The 25,394-nt window shown below is 36.6% G+C and overlaps 1 protein-coding gene across 9 annotated transcripts in view; it reads left to right on the top strand.

Moving 5' to 3' along the window:
* pdm3 (POU-domain protein pdm3) overlaps positions 1–25,394 on the top strand; it is a 214,660-nt gene that overhangs the window by 171,831 nt on the left and 17,435 nt on the right. For all 9 annotated transcript variants that reach the window (XM_074100558.1, XM_074100559.1, XM_074100554.1 and 6 more), the window contains one exon: positions 16,584–16,756. In XM_074100558.1, the coding sequence (XP_073956659.1) occupies positions 16,584–16,756 (173 nt within the window). The remainder of the gene's footprint in view (positions 1–16,583; positions 16,757–25,394) is intronic.

Genomic DNA, 25,394 nt, shown 5'->3' with positions numbered 1-25,394 from the left:
ATTGTACACCATGATAGTAAGAGAGGTAGTAAGAGGTGGAGTTTCTGTTGTCAATGGCATTTTTTTTTACGTTTCAACAAGGCCACATTCGTTGGAGCCCAAGATACATATTGCCCTAAGATGGATCCGCTTGATTAAAGACTTTCTGTTACAAACAAACACAAACTAACCTAAGAAGTTTATAGTCAACCAACTAAACAATACTTATTAAACTTGATTTACATTCGCAGCAACTGCTTAATATAATTTATAACAACATGACCTCATCATCCTAGTACTTAATCTTGTTTACAATACGAGGTTAATAATGGATAATTGAGACCGAGTGAATTACCTGCAAACAGACATATTATAAACATAGAATACTTTATAGCTAGCACTAAGCCACTGTCCTCGCGTCCATCGACCCGTGGTCATTAAGCAACTAATCGCTAATTTCAAAAATGCTTTCTTTGTTGTCTTAACACGTCACAATTCAAATCCAATAAACCGAACACTGAACCAACTTGACCTGCACCCAGTTTTTCACATTCTAGCCTCTGTTGCTTGGTTTTAAAGGTTGTCCCGTGTGCATTACGTCTGCCGCGAGCGTGGGTGCAATGACAAATGTTGGTAGTAATTATGTGACAATGAGTGTAATTGCGGGTGTGCGTGTGTGGGTGCGCTGTGTGTGTACTAATCAACGTTTGTTGTCAGAATGGCCGAGTAGGATATGCAATAAAGCTGTTAAAGGGCCAAGTGCTGATTAGATCTTCGTCATTAGGCTATTTGGGATCGTAATCGTGGAATGCCATGTTGGTATTGGAGTTGCCATCGGTATCGAGTAGTCATCATCATTTAAGGTTCAAGACAATTCTAATTAACTTATGGGAAACACAGCTGAAACTTAGAAGCAGTCGAATAGAAAAGCCTTATACACGATAATTTTTAATTGCTGATCAGATGCCAATTTTTCTAATTCAGTTATTGATGCGCCACAACCACATGGAACTGACTCATGGGCGCCAGAACTTTTATTGTGTTTGAGGGGTAAGTGTGGTTATTGTAACCGGGTGACCCGTAACGGGTGACCCATTTGAATGCGGTTTTATTTATTTAAATTTTACTGTATTAGAGCTTACAACCTTTTTAAAAAGCTTAATACTTGTTGTTGTTTTTCAGAAAAATATGGCTCTGTCCATTGGAGGACAATTTTGCCAGTGTCTAGTAGGTTTTGCCGTTGTACGGTAAAATAAATCTAGAAAACGAAATATAAGACGTAATAGTGGATGAACGATCAGGTTAATACTTAACTTATAAAATGAGTTTTGTATGAGTTAACATTGTCAAAGTCGTGAATATTGACGTAAGTTACGGGGAATTCCCCGTAGGTAGATACTTCACTTCAATAATGCAGGGTGACCATATATCCGGTAGTTATCAGTTTTAACAATATAATTAATTGTAGTCAATTGAACAATGACCTAATTACTTAAAATCTCGCCTATTGAATTAAATTTTAGCTGGTTATTATAGTTTTTGAACTCCTGATCACCGATTAACACGACACGTGTTATACAATCAGGATTTTATTATCGCGCTAGCAAAATCATAATAAAATGTTTATTTTTAATTTATTTCTTGACAAATTTTTAGTCATCCGAATTATTTTAAGAGTCCACCCACGCCAAACTGCGCGAGCGGTTTTGTACCTCACCCCCGCGACCCCTCTGAGATAGATCGCGTGCAACCGCGATTTGTTCGTAGGCGTTATCTGACAGCGACGCGTTTTCGCGCGCAGCGCCGCGAAATACGGTACCGCTAAAGTTTTTCAGAAATGTCAAAACGATCGTTTGTTATGGAGTTTGTATTGAATACGTCATAGACTGACTGCTATGACAAGGCTATGACGTTACAATTTCCCACGTTCAAACTGATTCAATTTTATGTACTTAGGTACTTAGGTAATTAGTTTTTATTAACTTGAAAATCGCCGAAATTACGAAAAATTTGAAAATTCGGTTATTATGAGTATTTTCAAAGCTGCATTCCAATACAATACAATGACTCTTTATTGTACTCCGGTCTGAGTGGAGAGCCTTTGGAGAGGCCTATTATGTCCAGCAGTGGACGTCTTTCGGGTGACACAATACTAAAGTTCACCTAACTTTTATTTTCTTAGGTACACTTTAATTTAACTATGGCCTATGAAATACACCTACATTTCTAAAAGTGTATTAGTAATTTCTTGCTAGTGAAATACCTATATCAAAATATTAAAAATTAAGCAAGATATATTTCTCAAAATGTAGACAAAACTGAAGATAACTTATAATACCTATACTCATTTAGGTAGGTATACACTAAAATATGGATCCATTTGCAGATAGGTATCGATTTTTTATTTGAAAACCAAAAACCTCATTTGCTTCGTACAGTCGGATAAAACATTCAAAGGATATAACATTGCCTGGCGGGCAATTTTTTCAATCACAAGTGGACATTATATTGAGTAAAATTACCCACGTTTATAATTTTATAAAGCATTTATTACCTGTATGGCAAATTTCATGCAAATCCGTTCAGTAGTTTCTACGTGAAAGAGTAACAAACATCCATCCATCGCCATACTTAAAAAAAATGTTTAGAATTTTTTTTGTAGAGAATTTTATGTAGATTACTTATGTTTTAGAACATTTTTTGCTGTGGTTTACGAGTTATTTACGAAAAACTAAATGGGACTTTTACACAAACTCCTCCCCACCCGTTAGCTCTACCCCCACCCATCAGTACCTACTTTTAGTATGTGGTCTTAAACACCATCCCCTACAACTATGCCAAAATTGACTTATACGCGAGATTTCCCCAGGGAGGCAGTTTTTGGTCTTCGTTGGGTAGGCTATATACTCGTACCAGACACGTATTAAGTTTGAACACATGTCCTATATTCCTACTATGGTAGTTATCAGTTTATAAGTAATAGACACAATATGGAGCCAATAAAACTATTTAGACTACTAACCAATTTTTCTGTACTTGCCTAATTCTTGTAATAAACAACACACTTACTTTACAACTTCTGACATCTTCTGACATGTTGTCTGTCATTGTACGAGTATGAGGGCTTCTTGTTTTTTTTGTGCGTTATTTAATTTATTTCTCGGTGTTGACTATCCTAAAACACCTTAAATACCCAAAATACAGTGATAACGTAATTTAATAATAATTTCCTTACTCATAGATTGAGTGTTATGAAAGAAGTGTAAATGTAAAAGTTTTTTTTCGTAAATGAATTTTGTGGAGAAAAGCGACGCAGGTCAATCAGGCAGAGCACCTAAGCGCTCACTGTTTCTCTGCGTTGAAGTGACAGAGAAGCAATATGTCGTCGGCGTGGCGTAAGTCTTTGCTCATCAAAAATTTGGAAATAAAATAAATGCAAAGAAATTACGATTTAGATTTAAGAAATAACACGACAGATATTATTATTACGTTTTGTTTGTAAATCAGACTTAGTAATTTGATTATAGTGTCTTTATAAATAACGGAGTATTTTTGGTTTCTAAATCAAAGTAAGAACTCACTTTGGCAATAAAATCTATCGAGCCAAATTAGTTTAATCGTGTTTTGAAAGCAACGACTAACTCAGGAATACGATCAAGATTATCGTAATATTTTTTTTATTGCCACGAAGTACACCAATTTTATACCACGTCTGTTTAAAAATAGCAGTGACTGGCGTAGGTCGCCTCTTAATAGCTTTTTAGCACATCCCTGTTATTTTTATTTAGTTATCGTCATGAGTCCTGACTTTTTTAACGAACTTAGTGCTTATAATCTATAGACGTGGTTGACCTGCTTTGTTATTTTAGATATTATTTCAAAAATCTTAGTTCTTTATTCAATGAACAATTGGTACTTTATAAAGTACATTCGGCCATTGTTCTTAGTGTTAATTGGCCCTTTATAAAGTAGGTATGCGAGGGCTCAGGAGATTAAATGATAAATCAAGTTAAAATAACATCCGTTTGATATTATAAAACGGGTAGAGATACACATATACAATATACATCACTTTCAATTTGTTAAGCTATTAATTATGAAATATTTATTAAAACATTCTATAATTTGTACCTACTTCATCACAAGAAATAAAACACACACAACACAACAACATTACAACATACCTTTGGTTTTCCGTTATGTATAACTTTCATGTCACATTATCGCCACGACAGAATTTGCCTGCAAAAAATACGCACTGCCCTCCATGAGCTGTCATAAGCTACTGAGAGAAATTAGGAAGAAATGCCATTACAGTGTGGCCACAAATATAATCATTTTCCACAATTGATATTTAATAAAACCAACATAATTTATAGACCGGGATTACAAGACTTTTCAACCTAAACATACTTCATTATTTATTATAAATGGTTGGTTTAATTATATAATTAAATGACTAATTGCATCTACCTGCGAAGCAATAACATTATAATCGATGTAGAGTTCCGTGGCACGAGGCCAGCTTTGAAAAACCTTTTTTTTATTAACACACATAACATTAGGTGTGTATTTTTTCAAATGGTAATTTTTTTGTAACAGTGCAAGCCTGTGTGTGTGTCTTAAGAATCTATACCTAAGTATCTAATTTAACGTTAAAAATAAAACAAACATTTTTAATAAAAACTTTTTTGCTCAGTGTATATTTGGTTGACTGTACTAGCATTAATTATTAAGGCATTCTATCCCTACGGAAACGATCCCGGCCGGACCACCAGAAATTCACTGTAACCTGATAGTGAATTTCTGGTGGTCCGGCCAGGATTGTTTCCGTATTGTCAGCAGATTTACATAAGTATGCCAAATTTCACGTCAATCCAATCACCAGAAATGAATAAAATCAATCAAATTTTTATTCAGATAACTTTAAATTCAAATTAACTAGCAAGATTTGACCGAAAAACAAACAGGACAGGCTAAATCTAAATAAAAGCTTGTTAATATAATCTAACCAACAAAAAGTTGGAAAATCCTGACTTTGTTACTTCAAAGTTCAATATCTCAAAAACGGCTGAACTGATTTTGATGAAACATGTCTAAGAATCATCGCTAGAAACCCTGATTTCAAAAAAAACCGCATTCAAATCGGTCCACCCGTTTAAGAGCTACGGTGCCACAGACAGACACATAGCGATCAAACTTCTAACACCCCTCTTTTGCATTGGGGGTTAAAAACTAGTAACGTGACTCATATCATCGTCATATCAGCCGTAAACTGTCCACCGCTGGACGAAAGCCTCCCCAAATCTTTCCACAACGAACGATCCTGCGTTGCCCGCATCCAATGAGAGTTATCGCTAGATGGCGTTAGTATCGTGATATCCGTTTGACATTTGCGTCATGTTTGTGATTGGTTAAATAACTAATCGAGCGGATTCGATTTGTAGCATTCGAACATGGCGGATGTAGACGATATCTAATTTTGGTATTTCTTAAGATTGGTTTTTTGGAATCTTTTTGTATTTTTTATTTCAATTCCAAATTTTTACTTTTACGGTCATCCCGTAAAACCTAAATAACCCAGGTCCTCGGTAATCCGTACCGCGTGCTATACTGCTACACCACTGATGGTCAATTGGGTTCGATTCCCAGTAATGGTCTTATTTTTCTGTTTTTTCTGTGCATCTTTATTTCAGTTTGTATTTTCAATTTTGGTATTTCTGCTTCTTTGGCTAGTTGAAGTATAATTTTGATAGTGTTTTATGCGGCGATTAACCTTAACAGTGAACAGTGATCACTAAATTCTATATTGCTCTCGTGTCTGACATTTTTTAATGCGCAAGTGGTCTCCGCGTGGTTTCTGTAATTTTGCTATCGAGTTGCAAAAACTACAATCACCGTACAACGTGAATAAGAAGAATATTATCTTTAATTTAACTGACATTGGCCCAAGCCTTATGGCCGCCATTAAGAGGAATTAATCATTAATACTAAACGAGCCAATCGCAAGCAAGGATGAAACGTCAACCTCTCGATACTAACGCCATCTAGCGATATTAAACCCTCATTGGTTCCTGATACTTTCATTGGACTGTCCATCTTGTTGGGAGCCATGCTACGTCTTCCGGTTCATAAGAGCCAAGGAATTTTGCACGTGTATTTTACACACAAGATAAATGAAGACCGTAATTTTTGCGAATCCACGTGGCAAAATATTAATATCCTGAATTCAAATACAAATACCAGATCTAACGATTCTACAAGCGAAGCCACGAGACATGTTTATACTCAAAAAAAAACTTTCTTTTCTTTCTTTATGTATACGAAACCCGCGTCGTATTTCTCGCTCGCTCCGTATTTGAGACAACAGTATTGAAGGGTGAAGTCCCTTCATTACGCGTTATTACACTCCTGCGCATAATTACAGACTGCAAAGGTGACGACATCGTGAAGGCTATCATACTGGCCCTTATTGATTTAATGACTTTTTGTGATGCTGACAGTAAGTTATGAAAGAAGTTTTTTTCATTAATTGTTTAAGTGGCGTGTCCTAACAACTCGATTCTCACCGGCTTGCCTAAATTTATAATATGACCTCAGTATGGACAATTATAGCAAAGCTTGTGGATACTTACTCCGAGGAGTTTCTGTTATACTAACTCACGTTTCTGTCACTCTCCTAGCCTAACGAAAATATTCACTCCACGCCACTGTTGCTTATATAAAAATGTAAACAGTAATATCCCCTTTCAAGTCCTTGACACTTTTGACGCAAAATGAACCATTGGTTCCCCGCCCGAAAGTCGCTACCTTAGTGATGTTTCATTCAAGTTGAGACTTGCATATATATGACTGACTATAAATGAATTTATTCTATATATTCTTTATTGAAAAAGCAATCGCGATAAAGTAATATTAGTAGAAATTACCTAGTGTTACCAGTTTCGATAGCTTGTATGGCAAATTTCCCTATTTCCTATGATGAGGCCATGTATGATTTACCACAGATTAAGTTTTAATGAGGTGTTTAGCATTAATGCAGGTACCAATCAACTGCCCTGTCTGTGCCAGTCATTATCTCGGTAATTAGGTAGGTACACGTACAGTCGACCACACGAGCTTGTAGTTGGTTATGTAATATTTTTTCAATGTTACTTAAGTATGTTGATTTGACAAAGTTATGGAGTACACTATTCAAGAAAAGAACTTACCAGGACCATAATTACGTGTAATATCGCCCTATAGCGACCTCTACACATGTACAGCACTAGTACAAAATAGCTTAAGCGCCGCGCAATTCATGGCACTTACGCATTTATGTTTTTTACCTATAGGTTGCGATGTTCGCATGCAAGTGCTTTACAAATCTTGTGAGTCTAATTTCACCCATTCGTAGTGATCGAATTGAATTGATAATTGGTGAAGACACATTAAAAAATTAGACCAAGTGATTTTTATTTGCCTTTTATTAGAACAAATTTTTAATAAGTAAAACTAAATGTCGCCCGCATTACAGAACAAGGAAAACTCGACCATTCTATAATCTACGTAATGAGTCGCTTATGCTAATGCTAGCAGGATGTAGCGTAATGCGTTGATATAATTACACGAAATAACGTCTACGTACAACGTAAATAATTTTCTGGTGAACGATTACCAAGCGCGAAGGGCTTTAAGTATTTTGGTTCCGTGGAAAACTGAGTCGAACACAAACCGTTGATCGTTGGGGATGATACTCGTAGGTCCGCGAGTGGCAACTACCGAACCTTCTATTAGAAGTATCAATTTAACGAGACCGCGATAGTTGCATGTAACGGCTCGATGGACGTAGCTAAATAGTTGTAGTTTGTTGTTCATTATAATGAGTATTTGTTTTACAATGGACGTCTTCCGCCTGGTGATGATTATATTCAACACAAAAAAATATTTTTTGGTGCTCAACATTGTAATATTTGGTGATCCGCTAAATATTAGCATTATTTTGCACTAAATAGTTGGCACAACATGCCACGACTTTATATTTTATATACCACTAAGCGCCACCTTTTTTCAAAAATAGGGCATTCTTACAAAAAAATTAAGTATACTTAGGTAGATATGATTTAAATTGATATTTTATTTAATGTTTGTCTTACATTGCATCAAAGTTGTAGTAAACCTAATTACAATACTTATCCACGACAGAAGCTGCAAAGATTACTTTACAAAAAACGGGTTATTGTTTGTTCTCATTACAAACGAAGTATAACAAAAAAGTAAATGGAGTGCCACACGAGGTGTAAAAAAAAAATACTTTCAGTCTTCATCTTTAAGAGGATCATTAAGGTTTAAGTCTCACTGTCACTTCTTAGCTACAGACATACGCTTTTTTCTTATTAACTATCCCTCTAAACGCTTCCATTTAAAATATGTAAGTACACCATTAACAAACGACTGTGTATGGTATGTGCTTTTCATCCACAATCGATAGTCGATTTAACTTTTTTTAGGTGTTTTCTCAATCATCACAAATGTAAATGTACGTTTAATTTTTTAAATCTAAATTGCCAATGCCAATGTAATCAATACTTTATCAAAATCGGTAACGTTTTGGTCCTCCAAAACAGTTACTGTTATGACCGTTTTTACGTCACAATCTTCTCATCGCGCTAAATCTCAAAAACCTTTCAGTAAGTTTACTTTTTACTGACTGCCGATCTTACTGTAAGACATTAATTAATTAAAATAAAATCATAAATCAAGGTTTTTTCCATCGTCAATGCGGAACGCTGAAATTAATTTAAATAATTTCCTAGTTGAAAATTGGTTTATTATAGGGTTAGCTTATGGTAGAGTTATCCCAATAGAAAAGATTTTGTGTAGGTATTTATTTATTTTATGTTTTGGGCAAGTTTAAATTTATATTGGAAATATTCTCAACGTGTTAACTGAGGTTACCGTTTCCAAATTATAGTATGAGTTACTATAACGATAACCATTGACAAATCAGTCGCCGGAGGCCTTATTGCCATACGCGTTCGTAATCGCAATCGTTTTCACCACTTCTTTTTATCATGCGGTTTAGGACGAGGATAGAAAGATAACAATGGTGAATGCAATTGCGAGTGCCAGCACGTTAGACAATATGGCCTCTGGTGTAATAAAAACATAAAACAGGGCTGGTCAGCAACCAACTATAATGGCAATGGGCTACAATTTCAATACGTTAATAAAACCAGTCAAGTGCGAATCGGACTCGCGCACGAAGGGTTCCGTACCATCTTTACAACATTCATTAGACATTAGCAAAAAACGGCAAAAAATCACGTTTGTTGTATGGAAGGAAGCCCCCCATGAGATACAGCCTGGTGACAGACGGACGGACGGGCAGCGAAGTCTTAGTAATAGGGATTCCGTTTTTACCCTTTGGGTACGGAGCCCTAAAAACCCGAAGCTTTATTGTCTAACTCACTCGGAATCACAATCGCATTCACCACCTCTTTCTGACACATGGTATAGAGTGAGGGCAGAAAGAGATACTTACGGTCGTGCGTACCCACATAATATGTTACGAGTGACTTAACCTACTGAGTTAAATATGTTTCGGCTTATATAAATTTACTTAACCGAAGATTTGACATCTGATTTGACAAGGTGCCCTAGGTAGGAGTCAAATAAATTTACTGTCCATTTTAAATTTTTTTTTTTCTATGCTCTTGTTCTACCCAAATTTAACCATTTGAAACCTCACTTAACTTCAAAAATAGAACGGCGTCAATTCTCAAATCCTACCAACTAATGCGGCCATATAATTACCGAGGGCATTAAGTATTCTAACACGTATAATTACCTTAGCGCCCGTGACGCGCCTAATCCGGCAAGTAATGGTGATAAATAGATCGGGATATCGCCTTGTAATATATAAGCGTTTAGTCGCATAGTTGGCGAGATGAAAGTTGGAATAGGGGCCCTGACGCGTTTACTTTTTTTTAAACAAATGAAAGTGTAAGGTGACAGTCGTACGTGAAATTGACTTCAAGCATTTTTGTCACGAGAGAAACTACGGTTTTTGCGGGGAACTTTTTTTAAATAACGACTAGCTACAAAAGTTTTCGCATGTGTGTAAAATGAAAAGTTAAAATTATATTTGTCGTTTTTTGTGATTAACGTAGTTATGTTTACCAAAACGAGTTATTAATTAAACCATCAGAGATTACTTTGTTTGTGTTAATGGCGTATTACATGTCGTAAAATTATAATTCATAATAATTATGAACTAATTTTATTGCAGCTATAAGGAAAAATATAATTTAATTCAAATGTCGACAAATCGTGACAAATAAATAATAATAGGTGTATACTCTATGAATTATCTATCATAGACTACGAATAGGTACGCCGACATGAAATTACATATTGCAAGGCATTTTGGCATCAAGATATTTACTGTTAATTAATTCTTGAGAATAAAATAGTAAATATCACGGGACAGTTCACCACACTAAGCCAAGCGTACTTATACAAGACAAGCCAACAGATAATACTTAGATCTACTAAGTACACAGGGGTCTGTCAAAGGAACACAACCTGCTGAATTCCAGAAGAACATATAAAATACATCTTATGTATAAGTACAAAACTTCCATGCCATGCATGTAATACCTACAAACATTCGTACACAGACCGGGTGTGGCCTGTAATATGAGCAAATAATTAAAACATAAGTAGATCATACTCGTCAAAATGAACAACATTAGTTCAGCGCCTTTTAAAAATATTAATTTTTTATTTTTATTACACTTTAAAGTTTATTCGAAGAAGCAATGTAAACCAAAATGCTTGATGTTTTTAGTGACAGGTGACGTCAGTTATGTATTTAATTTGTATGAAAAAAAGGAAAATCTAAAGACTCCATTATTTTTAAAAGTCGCTGAACTAATGTCGTTCAGTTTGACGAGTACGACCTACTTATGCTTTAATTATTTGCTTGTATTACAGGCCACACCGGGTATATCCCTAGCTTTTGCCCGCGACTTCGTCCGCATGGAATTCGGTTCTCGCGCTGTTGCCTCGGGAACTGTGCATTTTTCCGGGATAAAAAGTAGCCTATGTCACTCTCTGGCCAATAAACTATCTCTATGCCAAAAATCACGTCAATCCATCACCCCGTTTCGACGTGAAAGACGGACAAACATACAAACACACTTTCACATTTATAATATTAGTATGGATTATCTTACCTGGATTCGAACACAGATCCTCTGGCTTCACAGTCAGTATTAACAGGCTATCCAATCGTCACATAATTCAGACTTCATCATCATCATCATCAACCGGAAGACGTGCACTGCTGAACAAAGTCATCTTCCTCAGAACGCCACAATGAACGACAACTCGCCACTTGCCTTGTATCCACCGGTTGTATGCAAGTCTCGCGCTATATCGTCAGTCCATCTAGTGAGAGGCTTGCCAACGCTCTTTCGGATCGTGGTCGCCACTCGAGGACTTTTCTCCCCTTCACAATTCTTCGAGCGATGTGGCCCGTCCATTGCCGCTACAACTTGCATAGGTACTCGTCGAGCTATGTTGATGACTTTAGTTCTTCGGCGAACCGCAAAAATTCATACACAATAACTCAAATATAATTTCTCTTAACTGTACAAGACAAGGGACCACCCCTACAGAAACAACTGTGTGTGTACGTACGTACGCTTCAAAGACATTAAGTTAATGCGACCTCATAATTACTAGTTGGAGGCATTAATTCTCGCATCCATAATTAAGTTTAATGCCGCGGCTCTGTTGGCCTACAATCTAGATAAATATTGTATGTCATTTGATGTCAATTAAGCAGATATTACAATAAAAGGTTAGGCTAGGTTTTTGCTTTGTTTGGATTTATGTACCGTGAGGTCGGATTACTTTGACCCTGAAGATTCATAACTTTGTCCGATGGAATAAGGTATTTGACAACTCCTGGATTTGTCATATCTTGTACAGTCAAACAAATTAATTCATGCACCAGGCTTGAATATGTTAATAATCAATTTCACTATGATTTCCTTAACAAACGTATGGGTATGGGCTATCAACTTGGCATTAGTAGCACAAAGGTTCAACCCTGTTACATGATTCAGTTTGTTCGACTGTACGTATGTTACTATGAAAATATAGATTATACAGTTAATGTTGTTCAGTGAAGAAAAAAGTAATTCAGTTGAAAATTCATTTTTAAGTTATTTTTTGAAAAGTCTATGTATCTTTAGCTTTCTATAACGCGTTTGTATTTTTTTATGCAGTAGGTATAGTGCTACTTGTGTGTGACGTCACACTACTAAGTCTTTCACTCTCTAATAGTAAATTTAAAACCTCTCCAACTCTAACTATTGTTTATACCTATATACACAGTGTGTATGTAAAAATTATTTAATAATTAATTTATTGAATCAGGCCAGGCGTTACCTACTTTGCAGAAGTCCATATCAATGAACTAACACAATTATTACTTTGCTCACCCGCGACCTTATGGTAGCTACGTGTATGCACAATTGTAACTTAATAATAGTTTTTCCGTTTGATAACACGCATTGTCAAGCTTTGATTTGTTAAATAAATAAAACATACCTAGTCAAATACCGTATTAACTTGATCCAAGTATAAATAATTATTATATTCAAATGTTAGCTCATTGCTTTATATAGATGGTTGATGACCGCCATCGTTTTGAGGTTTTTATTATATGCTTCTATGTCGTTTTCTTACGGGCCATAGTAAGGTAGGTTACCAGTGGGTGAAAGTACATCGGCTTATACGTTAGTTGTCTTGTATTCCTTGGAAAGGATATGCAATGGATATTACTATATTATTATTCTATTTATAACTTGTAATTACCTACTATAAAACTGTTTTTGCGAATAGCGAATAAATGATTCTTATTATTATTCTTATTAAACAAATTGAGTAATTGAAGAAGATTTCATCCAAATGGTGACAAGAAGGGCTGGATTATTAAGTTAATTATATCTTTACACCCTAGTTTTAGCAGACCTTAAACAAAACATTAACCAAAATGAAAGCTCACAAAACACTTATTTCGCCGTCCAACATAAACATAATAAAACCATTAAAAAAACGGCAAATAACAGTTGTAAAACTGCTGCCTGTCAGGATTGTTCTCGAAGCATTTTCATGAGTATTAAGTTTATTAAAACGCAATTATCGAGGCCAATAAAAATGATACTTCTCTTTAATCGAAGCCTGGGGGCAGCATTAAGTATGTTCGTCAAAATATTCGCAGTAAATTGCTTTTTATACATATAATTACAAAAAATTACAAAAGGTCATAGCGGAATGACAGGAAGATTAGCTTGCAATTAAATAACAACTACTCTACTTAACTTATGTATGTAAACTCTTTATTTTACAAAAGAAAAAAAACGGGAACTTATCTGAATATCGAAAATTAATATATACAAAGTTAAAAAGTCGACGGTCAAAATATCGAAAGTAGGTTAGGATAGGTTCGATATTTTAACCGTCGATATTTTAGCCATCGATATTTCAATTTTCGATATTAAAATACGAGCCCAAAGAAACAAAATACAATTGTCAAACTTTGAGATACATGCACAAATGCGGACGTGCCCCTTCAAGGGATCTCAGTCGACCTCTGTGCGGATGTGAGCAGCAATCAGTTAGGGACCGACAAAGAGTTAGTTTAAAAGCCAAAAAACTTATTTATATATCTAATGTGTATTGAAGGCATAATCGGCATCCGAGCACTTTTACGGGAGTAAAAGTAAACTATCTGAGGCACGGTAGTGCCCCCGCCAAGTCAAACAAAACAATTAGTTATTTACTCGCTGTCTTTTACAGAAATACAAAATTAATAGAGTTCTTAATTCTACGCAGACGGAGTCGCGAGTTAGGAAAAGAATATGAACTTTACTAATTTTTTTTTTCAATCGAGTATGTAGTTCCAAACACAAGGGAAAAACAAAAAAAAACGTTACAATTAGCAATGTGGTCGTTGCCTATCGTACGAGTATTTTGTGGTAGAGGGGAAGCAAACATTTTTTTAAAGTAAGTATTGTAATAAAACGAGTAATTTTGGTGGAAATATGGCCTTTTGCCTTATTTTAGCTAAAATTACTAATTGTTTTACATCCACCTTTTAGGCTTGGTGGCAGTTTATGAGATTTCACTAGGTACTTTTTAGGGTTCCGTAGCGAAAATGGCAAAAACGGAACCCTATAAGGGTTTCGCCATGTCTCTCTGTCTGTCTGTCCGTCCGGGGCTTTGCTCAGGGACTAACAATGCTAGAAAGCTGTAATTTTGCACGAATATATATGTAAACTATGCCGACAAAATGGAATAAAAAAAATCATTTTTTTTTTTATAGTAACGGTGATTTTTTTTCTCATCCAACCTTGTATTGTGGTGTATCGTTGGATAGGTCTTTTAAAACCATTGGAGAATGCTAAAACGATTTTAAAAGTGCAAATTTTCATTAAAATCTCGCGTCCCCCCCCCCCTCTAAAATGTAAACCGGTGGGTGGAAAAATTTGAAAAAATTCAGGAGGAAAACTTTAAAAGAAAACTATAACGGCTAAGTTTACTTGAAAATTATTAGTATAAAATATACCTAAACTTGGAAGATTCCGTACAAAATACGAAATCCTTAGAAAAATATTACTACATTTTTTCGTAATGGCTACGGAACCCTATTTCGGGCATGTCCGACACGCTCTTGGCCGGTTTTTTACAGGAATTTGAAACTTAGCACATTTTTTACAGCACGTCTTAATAAGTGAAGGTATATGATGATGAAAGTTAAGAACCTATATTACATTTATGATCTGAAGATAATTATAATACGGAAAGGCCAACTGGTTTCACGGTATACCGCCAAGAGTCCTAAAAAGGTTAAAGGATTCATATTAATACTGACTGGAATCATACATAATGCCATTATATAATTAATTTTATTTTAAAGTAAACAGGACGTCAGGATAATTAAACACATTTGTGGGTGCAGGTTTTAAATTTAAAATACTTATAATTAGGTTAAAGAAGCGTGTTGTGAGTTTGGTAAATCAAAGGCATAATAAATGTGGTATCTACGTAATTCCTTCGTATGCATGTAGTTATGAGTAGAAAATGAGATTTAGTCGAACTGAGAACGTCCTTTTTTTGAAGTCAGTTAAAAGCAGTGTAAGTACCTATCTGTCTACACTTATACAGTTACACAATGTCAAAAATTCATACAAATCCCTGTAATATCTATAAATGCGAAAGTTTGTCTGTGCTTGTTTGTTACTTCTTCACGTCTAAACCACTGAACCGATTTAGAAATCAGTTAACAGAAAGTTTGAGTCCCAAGGAAGGGCAAAGAATAATTTTTATCTCGGAAAAATGCGTAGGTCCCGCAGGATAGCGATAAAAGTATTCTAAGCGGACTGGTCGCGGGCAACTACTTACAATATAAAATTAAAGAAAAATACGTTAAAAAAATACAGATTGTATGTATCAAACTCGTTACACAACTTTCAACGTCAACTATCCCCTTTAATTTGGCGCACACACTGCACCGTGCAGTGCGTCGCAACGGATGCAGCCTAATTAGCCTGCTATTACCGCTAATGCAAGTAATGAGCCATATATTGTTCTGCGAGTGCCAAAGAAGCGACGTGTCACTCACTTCATGCTTCTCGTCAAGTGAGCAGTGACAGTTGTTATTTTTTAAATTTTATTTAGTCTGTTCTTTTTTACAGTTTTGTATTCAGCCTGAATCTCGATTATGAGATGCGTTGTTTTTTTTAACAAAATTCTGGCTTAGGGACTATGTTTACTTGCCACTGCACCTGCAGTCTAATTAGTTCAAGGTAGCTGTAAATGAAGGAGAAATGGATGAGGAGGTGGTTGTATTTATTTTGTTTTAAATTTACCTATGTTTTAATTTATGTATGGGTTTATGCTGGCGTATTAAGGTTTTGAACCATTTACCACTCGTGATTTAGTCACTCGGTCGATAATAATACTTACCTAATAAAATTGTCTGTGAGGCATACAATCAATTTATATTGTTATCGTAAATTTATTACGATAAAATTTATTAATGTCATAATGATTCTGAATGCAAATTTCCTTAAAAATAAAACTAAACATCAATACCTTGTAATAAACATGCAGTCTATGCTTATAATATGTCAATGAACTATTTACATTAGTAACTAACATTAGGGTAGTACAGGATAGTTCTGAAATATATCCTGAATAGTTAACAGTTTCAGAAAAAGACCGTTCGTCCATTTGATGGGAACTAAATCACTGGTGGGAAATAAATCAGTGGAAAAATATTTTCTCCGAAAAGCCAGGCTATCAAATTTTTTACGCCGTACCAGTAGGTACCTATCACTTAATTTAACTTATTACAGCACGTAATTTTAACTGTTTGCTTATCTTCTTCTTCATAATTTGTCTTCTCGTAACTAGGTTAGCTGAAAGATATCCCTTTTTAGGGATAAGCTCGCCTTTTTACTTCTCTCCGTGTATCTGTACCTTTATTTTCATGTGCAATAAAGAGTTTACGTACATACATACTTAACCCTACTTTTGTCCACCAGGCTGGCAGCCTCAAATGGAGAGATAACCATCACGACCTCAACCCACTCCGGCGGGCCGGGCAGCAGCGCAAGCACAGGCTCGTGTCCCGCGCCGTCGCCGCACGCGCCGGTCAAGTTGTCTCCGGGTTCCGCCAAGTCACACGAAGACCAAGACTTACTTGCTGATGAGCCAAGTAAGTAACTAGCTTTGTTTCTCTTTCAGTTCCTCTTTGGGCTCTTTCAGAAACGTGGGTATGCCCACTACAAACTACACGGCCACATTTTCCCTAATGGCCGTTGAGCGTGGGCGCTACGGGTGCGTGAAGTGACTACCGCGACGCCCACTGATCGCCCCGGAATGGAGCTACTTTGTTCTTATAGTATGGAGCGCTAACTTTTCTTCGAGGCTCTCTTATACAAGCGTGGGTATAAGGTATTACACACTAAAACACACGGCCACATTTTCCCTAATGGCCGTTGAGCGTGGGCGCTACGGGTGAGTAAAGTGACTACCGCGGCACCCACTGGCCTCGGAATGGGGCACCTTTCAGTGACACCGTGCACCGCTGGCTGCGCCCCATTTGGTACCCTGACCCTGACAGTAAAGTAAGTAACTAGCTCTTTTTACAGCGTGGAAAATGAGAGTCAAACATCCGCCCTGTTCCTGTGATGTGAGGCTCTCCACAGTGGCCATCATCATCACCATCAGTCGGAAGACATCCACTGCTGAACAAAGGTCTCTCCCTTAGAACGCCACAATTAATGACAACTCGTGACTCGATGTCGTTAGTCCATCTATAATTAGAGTTCAGTCTATCGTTGCCAACGCTTTGTCTTTCGGTTCATGGTCGCCACTCGAGGACTTCCCCCCCCAACAGTTATGTGTTCTTGAAGCGATGTGGCCCGTCCGTTGCATATGGGCATACCTACAAAGAAACCAGTGCGGACGGGTACTTGAAATGACTACTGCGACACAATCTAGCCACCCAAGGATGAAGCTCCTCTCAGCTACACCGTACAACACAGACTCGACTCGTGGATATCATAGAAACAATGTTTTAAGAGTCCCAAAACTTCTGTCCAATCAGCGCTTGTTATTTCGTACAACAAATGCTTTGTCACTGATGTAATTGAGAGAGTTAACTCTCGTTCATTAGTTTCTTAAACACATTAGCTGGAAAGCAAACTACTGAAACGCTATTTTCGACTCGCTGTAACTCTGTACTTATCCTGGAAAGTTTCCGGTCTAAGCATAGCAGCGATCCATTAGGAAAGTCTAGCGCTGTCCTAGTCCTAGGTACCTATTCCTAATGGTATAAAGAGTTGTTGCGCTACCGATCGCGATGTGAAGGCACAGTATAAAATCAGTAGGTAATTCATCTACGAGCAACGCTCTTAATTTACACTCGCACAAGCGCCTGCCTATACGCAGCACGCAGAACTAATAATAAGAGGAACTAAAGTGCGAAGTACACGTATAGCTATATGCACGCACATATGCCATTATGTGATAACTAACTAAACTATAACTAGAAAAAATTAAAAAGTACCCCCCGCGGCATGGACCCAAAGATGCTGGCAGCATTCCTCGCTGTATAGCAATGCTGATATACGTTGTGCGAGGAAGCTGCCAGCTCTTTGGTCCCCTGTGGTATCCGAAAGATGTTTCTTGTTATACTTAATTAATTATTATAAATAAATGAACTGTGATCTATTAGGTAGTTAGTTGTGTGGTTCGCCCGCAGTCACTACCGATATAACGCTTGGTGAATTCAAAAGTGGCATAAGTCAACACATTAAAATAACTAATAATTGACTGTTCATTACTAGTTATTTTTATATTTTGGCTTATGCCACATACATTCACACAGCAAAAATGTCACGCCTGTAGAGCGGTCAAAAACGCATGGAGCACACTTAAAAAATCCGCGTGTTGCTCGTTGATAAGTTACCAGATTATACTGTGGCCAAGGCTGGTTGATGTGTCCAAGTTAAAGTACATTATGACTTCAGCGAGTAGGCTGTGCGCTTTAATATGGTTAGGTAAATTCTTGGTCATACCCGATTTGCTTCTAAACTGACGATGAATTCGTTTTAAACTTCATTTATGTGAGTAAACTGAAAGTAAGTTATGTCGTTGGCTAGGGAAGTCCTTTAACGATTTTAATAACAATTTCTAACAACTAAGTACTTGTTAACCAATGTCATCCTCATCCCAGTTATTCTTTAACAATTTTTTTTTACTTCCGCTAACTTCGAATATTTGTTTAGTTTATTTATTTATTTAACCGATTTTTTTTTCCTTTTCCATACACTCACTGGGTTACTGGTGGACCAGCAGTGGTGTAGTGGTATAGCACGCGGTACGGAATACCGAGGACCTGGATTCGATTCCCAGTGCTGGTCTTATTTTTCTGGTTTTTCTGTGCATCTATATTTCAGTTTGTATTTTCACCTTAATTTTCGTATAGTGCCTGTACATTTCTTATTATCCCTCCAAACCACTGATATCGCGCGACGAATCTACGCCCCATATTTTCCTGAAGAGTTCCACCGCTTCGATCGGCCCATTTCATTCATTTTTAGAACGATTTTTTTGTGGTACGCTACATTTATACCTTTGAACTATTTCAGAAACTGTCTAGACACGTTAATATTATCCGCGGCGGTCTAAAGGCGGTGTGATCATTAAATGAGATATTGTATACTTAGAACAAAGGTTCGGAGGTCTGCAATGCAATAATACCAAATACTACTTTTTTTCATCATCATCATACGAGTATCAGCCGTAGGACGCCCATTGTTGTACGGTCAAGGACTTTAATTCATGAGTCACCGTGGAACCTTTTCAAAGGAAAAGTCATTACGATTTTCCTTTAATGTGAAATGGTTCCATGATGGCTACTGTGAATTAAAGTCCTTGACCGTACATAGGCCTCCCCCGTAGACTTCCAGTTACTTCGGTTGGAACCAGCCTGCATCCACCGCGGCTTTAAACAATAGGGCTATACGAAATTCAAAAATCGAAGTTCGTATCGTATCGTCCCTTTCATTCCCGTATGAAATAATATTAGCGTCAGCGGGACGGTACGATACGAACTTCGATTTTCGAATTTCGTAGTAGCCCTACTGGTCATCGTTCCATCTCCTTGGCAGACGTCCTACGCTGCGCTTGCCGATCCGCGGTATCCATTCGAGAACTTTTCGGCTCCAACGGCCATATGTTCTCTGTTAGATGTTGATATTACGATAGGTTGGAGATTTAATTCCTCTCCATTTCTTCCGTGGTCCCGTGTGGAGTCTGGTTAGAATTACACCTCTCCATTTCTTCCGTGGATGTCGTAAGAGGCGACTGAGGATATAGGTTAAGGTATACCGTAGGCAACAGGCTAGCAACCTGTCACTATTGTACTGTTTTTGTCAAACTTAAAAACAAAAATTGATAAAAGTTGCTCCGAAGCGGTTAATGTTTTGTGTGCTCTGCCTACCCCATTTGGGAATACAGGCGTGATGTTTGTGTGTTTTTTGTGTTGGAGATTTAAGTACAGATAATATTTCGATGAAGTCAGAATTCTGATACATGAATATTGTTGTGCAGTGGTTATTTTGATACAGTGGACACTGGACCCAAAGTCCGTAGGGAAGTGCTTCTATAAATACTGCGTTAGCAAATGTCCTGTCCATGCTTGAAGTAGCTACTGCTAATTAGCCTTAATGACTATCGATTCATGCTATTCTTGTGGTAATGCAGTTAACGTATTACTTAGAATTGCGCGATGTAGTTAAAGTATAGTTGGTTTTAACTACATTAAAATCCTATTTAATCAGGTCAGGTATCTACAAAAATTTGTACTTTATAAACCCAACTGATGTTCCTGTGAAAATGGTAGCTTAGAGATAATGATGATACCTACCTTTGATGTATAAAAATATACCTCGTTGAGTTTCTTGCCGGATTCTTCTGAACAGAGGTTTTTGCGAACCGGTGGTAGATTTTTTTTGACATTCATAAGTGCTTGTTATAGCTTAAATTTTATAAAGATATTTTGACTTTGACTTTGACTTTGTCGTAATGTACCGTTAAAGAAACTGAATCGCGCACCAAGATGGAACCTTTGTGCTTCTGCAGGGTTACTACGAAACTCGAAACTCGAAGTTCGTGTCGTGGGGTCCCTCTGACACTTATACTATTTAATTCGAGAGCGAGAGGGATCGCATGACACGAACTTCGAGTTTCCAGTTTCGTAGTAGCCCTGTTGATATGATATCATTATTGACGAAATTAATTATGAAAACGTCTCACACTAATACATTATTCAATTGTCTTGACTGGACTAGATAAAGTTAAAAATCTTAATAAGATGACCTGTTACATGTAGTAGTATACTGTATAGATAAATCGACGTTCTATATTCGAAAAATTACTTCAGTCCCATATCAATGAGGGCTATCGTTTTTTGTCTCACTAGATGGCGCACTGTTGCGTGAGGTTTTAAAGTATGGCTTTCAAAGTCTGTTATTACGGGCGTGAAAACAAAGTTTAGATTAAAATCATATTTAATACACCTTAAAATCGTACAATAAAAATATCGAGCATGCCACAGTGTTGCATAGTCCCCGTTTTGTTCGGAAAAAAGGGAGGACAAAGGTTTCCGAAAGACAAAACTGTCTCAAAACACAGACATTCATTGCCCCGGAACGCATATTTGCCATAATTAATTTCAGATATTGCAAAATATTAACAAAATTATTCTAATTATAAATAATCCCGCGTAGCTCATCCAAAAACTATGAGATTTGACATTTCGGAGACCTCACGCTACACTAGCGCCTCTAGTGGCAAATTCATACGCGATAGCCCTCATTGTGTGCACTACTACTGTACTACATACAACAGGTCATCTTTTTAAGTTTTTTACCTAGGTATGCTTTTGATACAAACAAGACAAAAATACAAGTTTTAATTTTATAAAACATCGCAGCTTTATCCAGCCAGGATCAATAAATGACAAACAAGTCTAAGAAGGCTAAATTCGGACCCAGCTCGAACTTTGTGCCCCACTACCATTTAAAACAATAGCTACGCAATTCCGTCAGGCGCTTTTAGTATTAACGATCTTTTTAATAACATCTTGAGTTGGGACTGTCTAAAAAAATACTATTATTAGAAACCGATTTAGATATTTTTTCATATACCTGGTTAATGACGTCAAATTTTAATAATCTATCAAGGCTTATTTCATTATTTTGAGCTGTATGCAATGTTGAACACCCTTACTTCTTTTGTAAAAGGTTGCCTGAAAGTGATCGCTCTATCTGAGACGAAAAAGCCGCCTATAACCTACATATGTACCTGTTTTCTGTGTCGCTATTTATATGGTGTTCAAATAGTTCAGTTTTCTTGTATTGTATCGGATATGGGATCGTGTCGTGATCGTGTTGTGACATACAAACCGCAATTGTCGTGTCCCCGGGCCCCAGTTCTATTGATTACTATTTAATTCGTTGTTAGTGGAAACAATTACTAAATTACCGAGTTCCTCTCTTCTCCGGTCGGCACGAATTTATATAAATAAATCGATTGGTAATGATTCGGTGAGAAATACACGCTCGGGAATGGCTCGATTACGTAATCTTCAATCGCACAGCTGTTTTCGGAGTTTAATGTTACTGGCCACTTAGACTAAACATTTTTTTTCTGAATCAAAATTTAAATGTTTCTGGCCAGTAAATAGTATCGAGTAGGTCCATGTATCGAGTTTGGGAACTGTTTAAAAGCAAATCAAGGTTGTTTTTAATTACACAAACCAGCTCTTTGAAAACGTTGATTAAAATTCATTGTCCCATCATCAACTAACTCTATAAATTAAAGGCACAATCACTCATAATTTGATATATTTATAAAGTATAAATTCAGAAGCATTTTACCGATCAAAGGGGCCGAAAGAGACCGAACAATATAATTAATCAACTAATTAAAATCCATTACAAATAATTAAGAAACTCGCTCGATAAAATATGGGACGATCGATAAGAAAGCCAAGAGTTGAAGCTAATGGTAGTAATGGTATTCGCAAATCACTAATGAGTAACAGTAGAATTAAATTAGCGTATGTCTAGTAGTGGGCCCGCGTGGGAACTATGGCCCAAGCCCTCTTGTTCTGAGAGGAGGCTTCTGCCCAACAGTGGGACGTATATAGGCTGGGATATAAATATAGGAGAATAATAAATTTGCACGTGAAACTTTTTGCTTTAGATTTTTTTTCAATGTGGCCAGTAACTTTACAAATAGTGGCCAAAACGCTCTGATTCAGAATCTACTTTTAATGACGATATTTTGAGGATTTCGCGCATTAATGATGAAATCTGAACCTTTATAATATTGCTTCGTTGTGTGTCAGTTGTGTTCAAGTTATCAACTGGAAATTAATATCGAATACGGCACACCTTATAGGAAATGTAAATCCAACTCCCATTTGGCTTATTTCTTAAGTAATACTTAACAAAAAATACCAGTGTCACTATTCTGTTAAGCAGAGCACTAAAGGCTCTGTAAACTAATTATTTATTAAAATAAAAAGTTTTTTTATTTTTTTTTACCTGTTCATCTCTGATATTTTTTTATAGAAAAACTACGTACTTTCGCTTTGCTAAAGTGGTATTAATACAGTGAAGTTTCGCATGTGTTTTTCTATGCTTTGCCTCCATATTTGGGCTCATTTAGAGCAACGCTTAATTGCTCCTAATCGACTTAATACGTAAATTGCCGCAACCACCATTTGTTACCCACTTTCTACCAGTGCCTACAATCGTAATCTATTAGTGTGCAACTGGATCTGGACTTACAACATAGTCACGACATAGAGTTGTATTGTTGGAGATCTGTCATTTCATTTTTTTTTATTTGTTTTTTTTTTTGTTAGAGCCGTGAGCTTGTCTTTAGGTTGGGTCCTTTTTGCGCAACGACGTCCATATACTCAATAATAAACGGGATTATAATTAGGTGGTATTGAGCAAGTTCATATTAAAGAAGTCAAGTTAAATTTAATCAAAAAAGTGGTTGAAGGTAGTCTCTTTATTGATACTAAAATCGGGTATACCATAAGTTTAAGTAGTTAAAAGAAATAACAGTTGTTGAGTAAGTTGATTTAATAGTTAAATGATTTTACTTTCATGTTTATTGGTTATTAATCAAATTGTTTAATCAATATTAAAACCATTGTAAGTATAATTTAAATGATTATTAATTGCTAGGCAAGCAAATGAAGGGCTCTCGATAATTCAGGCAAAGAAAAGTTCAAACTTTTATCAAACAGCTAGAATTCTTTAAAGAAACTTCTTCAAAAGCACTTACAACAGTTACTTTAATAATACGCGTTAATTATAATCGATATCGTTTTCGATTCTACATCGTAATCGTAGCTCGAATCGAGTTGATTCGGCTCGCGTAATTTTACCCATTATGCGTTCAAATGTTCCGTTCAAAAAACACATTCCCTATCGAAAATGCTCTTTGTTCCGACGACTTACGAACCCATTAAATCAAATTCGGCTTAACCCGCACGCAAACGCGGTTTGGTAAAAGTGTATGTTTCACCCTAATCACTCGAAAACTTTAATTAAGAATAATCAAGCGTTGAATATAAAATGTCGAAATAACGGCCCCGTTCGATTATTATGTCGAATTTTTTGGTTTTAAATATGCATGGAGTTGGCATGTGAACGCGGCATTAGACGATCCGAACGCAAAACCGATATTAGTGGATAATTTCCAAGTAGGTACCTATCGGCGGAGAAACTTCTTGAGAACATAGGAAATGTGTAAGAATCACGATAAGTAGAGATTTAACCGATTTAAGTTTACTGACCTTTGAGGTTCAAGATAGTCATAGATAGAGTTCAGTTTATTATTCGCCATGACGAATAGATCACGCGTAGACATTTTTAAAAATAAAAGCATCTGTACTAAATTAATATTACTTAAATAAGTTTTTGGTAAAAATGTCATTTTTAATACAAGCTTGTTTGCTGGCTGTACTTTTTGTAGACTTTACTTTCATTGTCACCCAAACTACCTTTGCATCCAAATTTCAAGTCGATGCCAATTAACCGTTGAAGAGTTCCGTCCTATGGAGACGATCCTGGCCGGACTACCAGGATGTCACTACCAGATTATTGTATTGTCACGCAATTTACGTATGCCAAATTTCACAAGAAAGTTGGTCGAATTTAACTTGCAAGATTTGATGACATACATCGGGACAGGTGAAACCAACAAAAAGTTGGAAAACGCCCGACTATGTCACTTCAAAGTTCAGCATCTCAAAAACGGCTGAACCGATTTTGATAAAACATGTCTAAGAACCATTGCTAGAAAACCTGCTTTCAAATACAAAAAAACCGCATCCAAATCGGTCCACCCGTTTAAGAGCTACGGTGCCACAGACAGACACACGTAGCGGTCAAACTTATAACACCCCGCTTTTTGCGTCGGGGGTTAAAAATACGAAAATCTGTATGCTTGCAATGCTTGGAGAAAATATCAGTCTATATTCCGAAAGTATTAGTACAGTCACGAGGCACCCATAGCTTATGGGGCCTTGAGCACATGCTCAGAGTGCTGTGGCAAAGAAGGGCTTGTGACAATTTGGTCTGGATAGTTGGAGACCCTAGAAAGAACATTAGGATAGTTTTTATCCCGGAAAATTGTGTAGTTACCGCGGCATTGTGAAATAAGCTAGTTTAATATCGTTAATCGTATAGGTACATGCTATAATTCGACGAATTTCTCTACCTATTTAATTGTTCGGACGCAAGTCAAGCGCGCGAAAA

The sequence above is a fragment of the Choristoneura fumiferana genome, chromosome 17 (genome assembly GCF_025370935.1).
Source record: "Choristoneura fumiferana chromosome 17, NRCan_CFum_1, whole genome shotgun sequence".
Lineage (NCBI taxonomy): Eukaryota > Metazoa > Arthropoda > Insecta > Lepidoptera > Tortricidae > Choristoneura > Choristoneura fumiferana.
The sequence above is the reverse complement of the archived record's forward strand: the minus strand, read 5'-3'. Positions and strand labels throughout refer to the sequence as shown.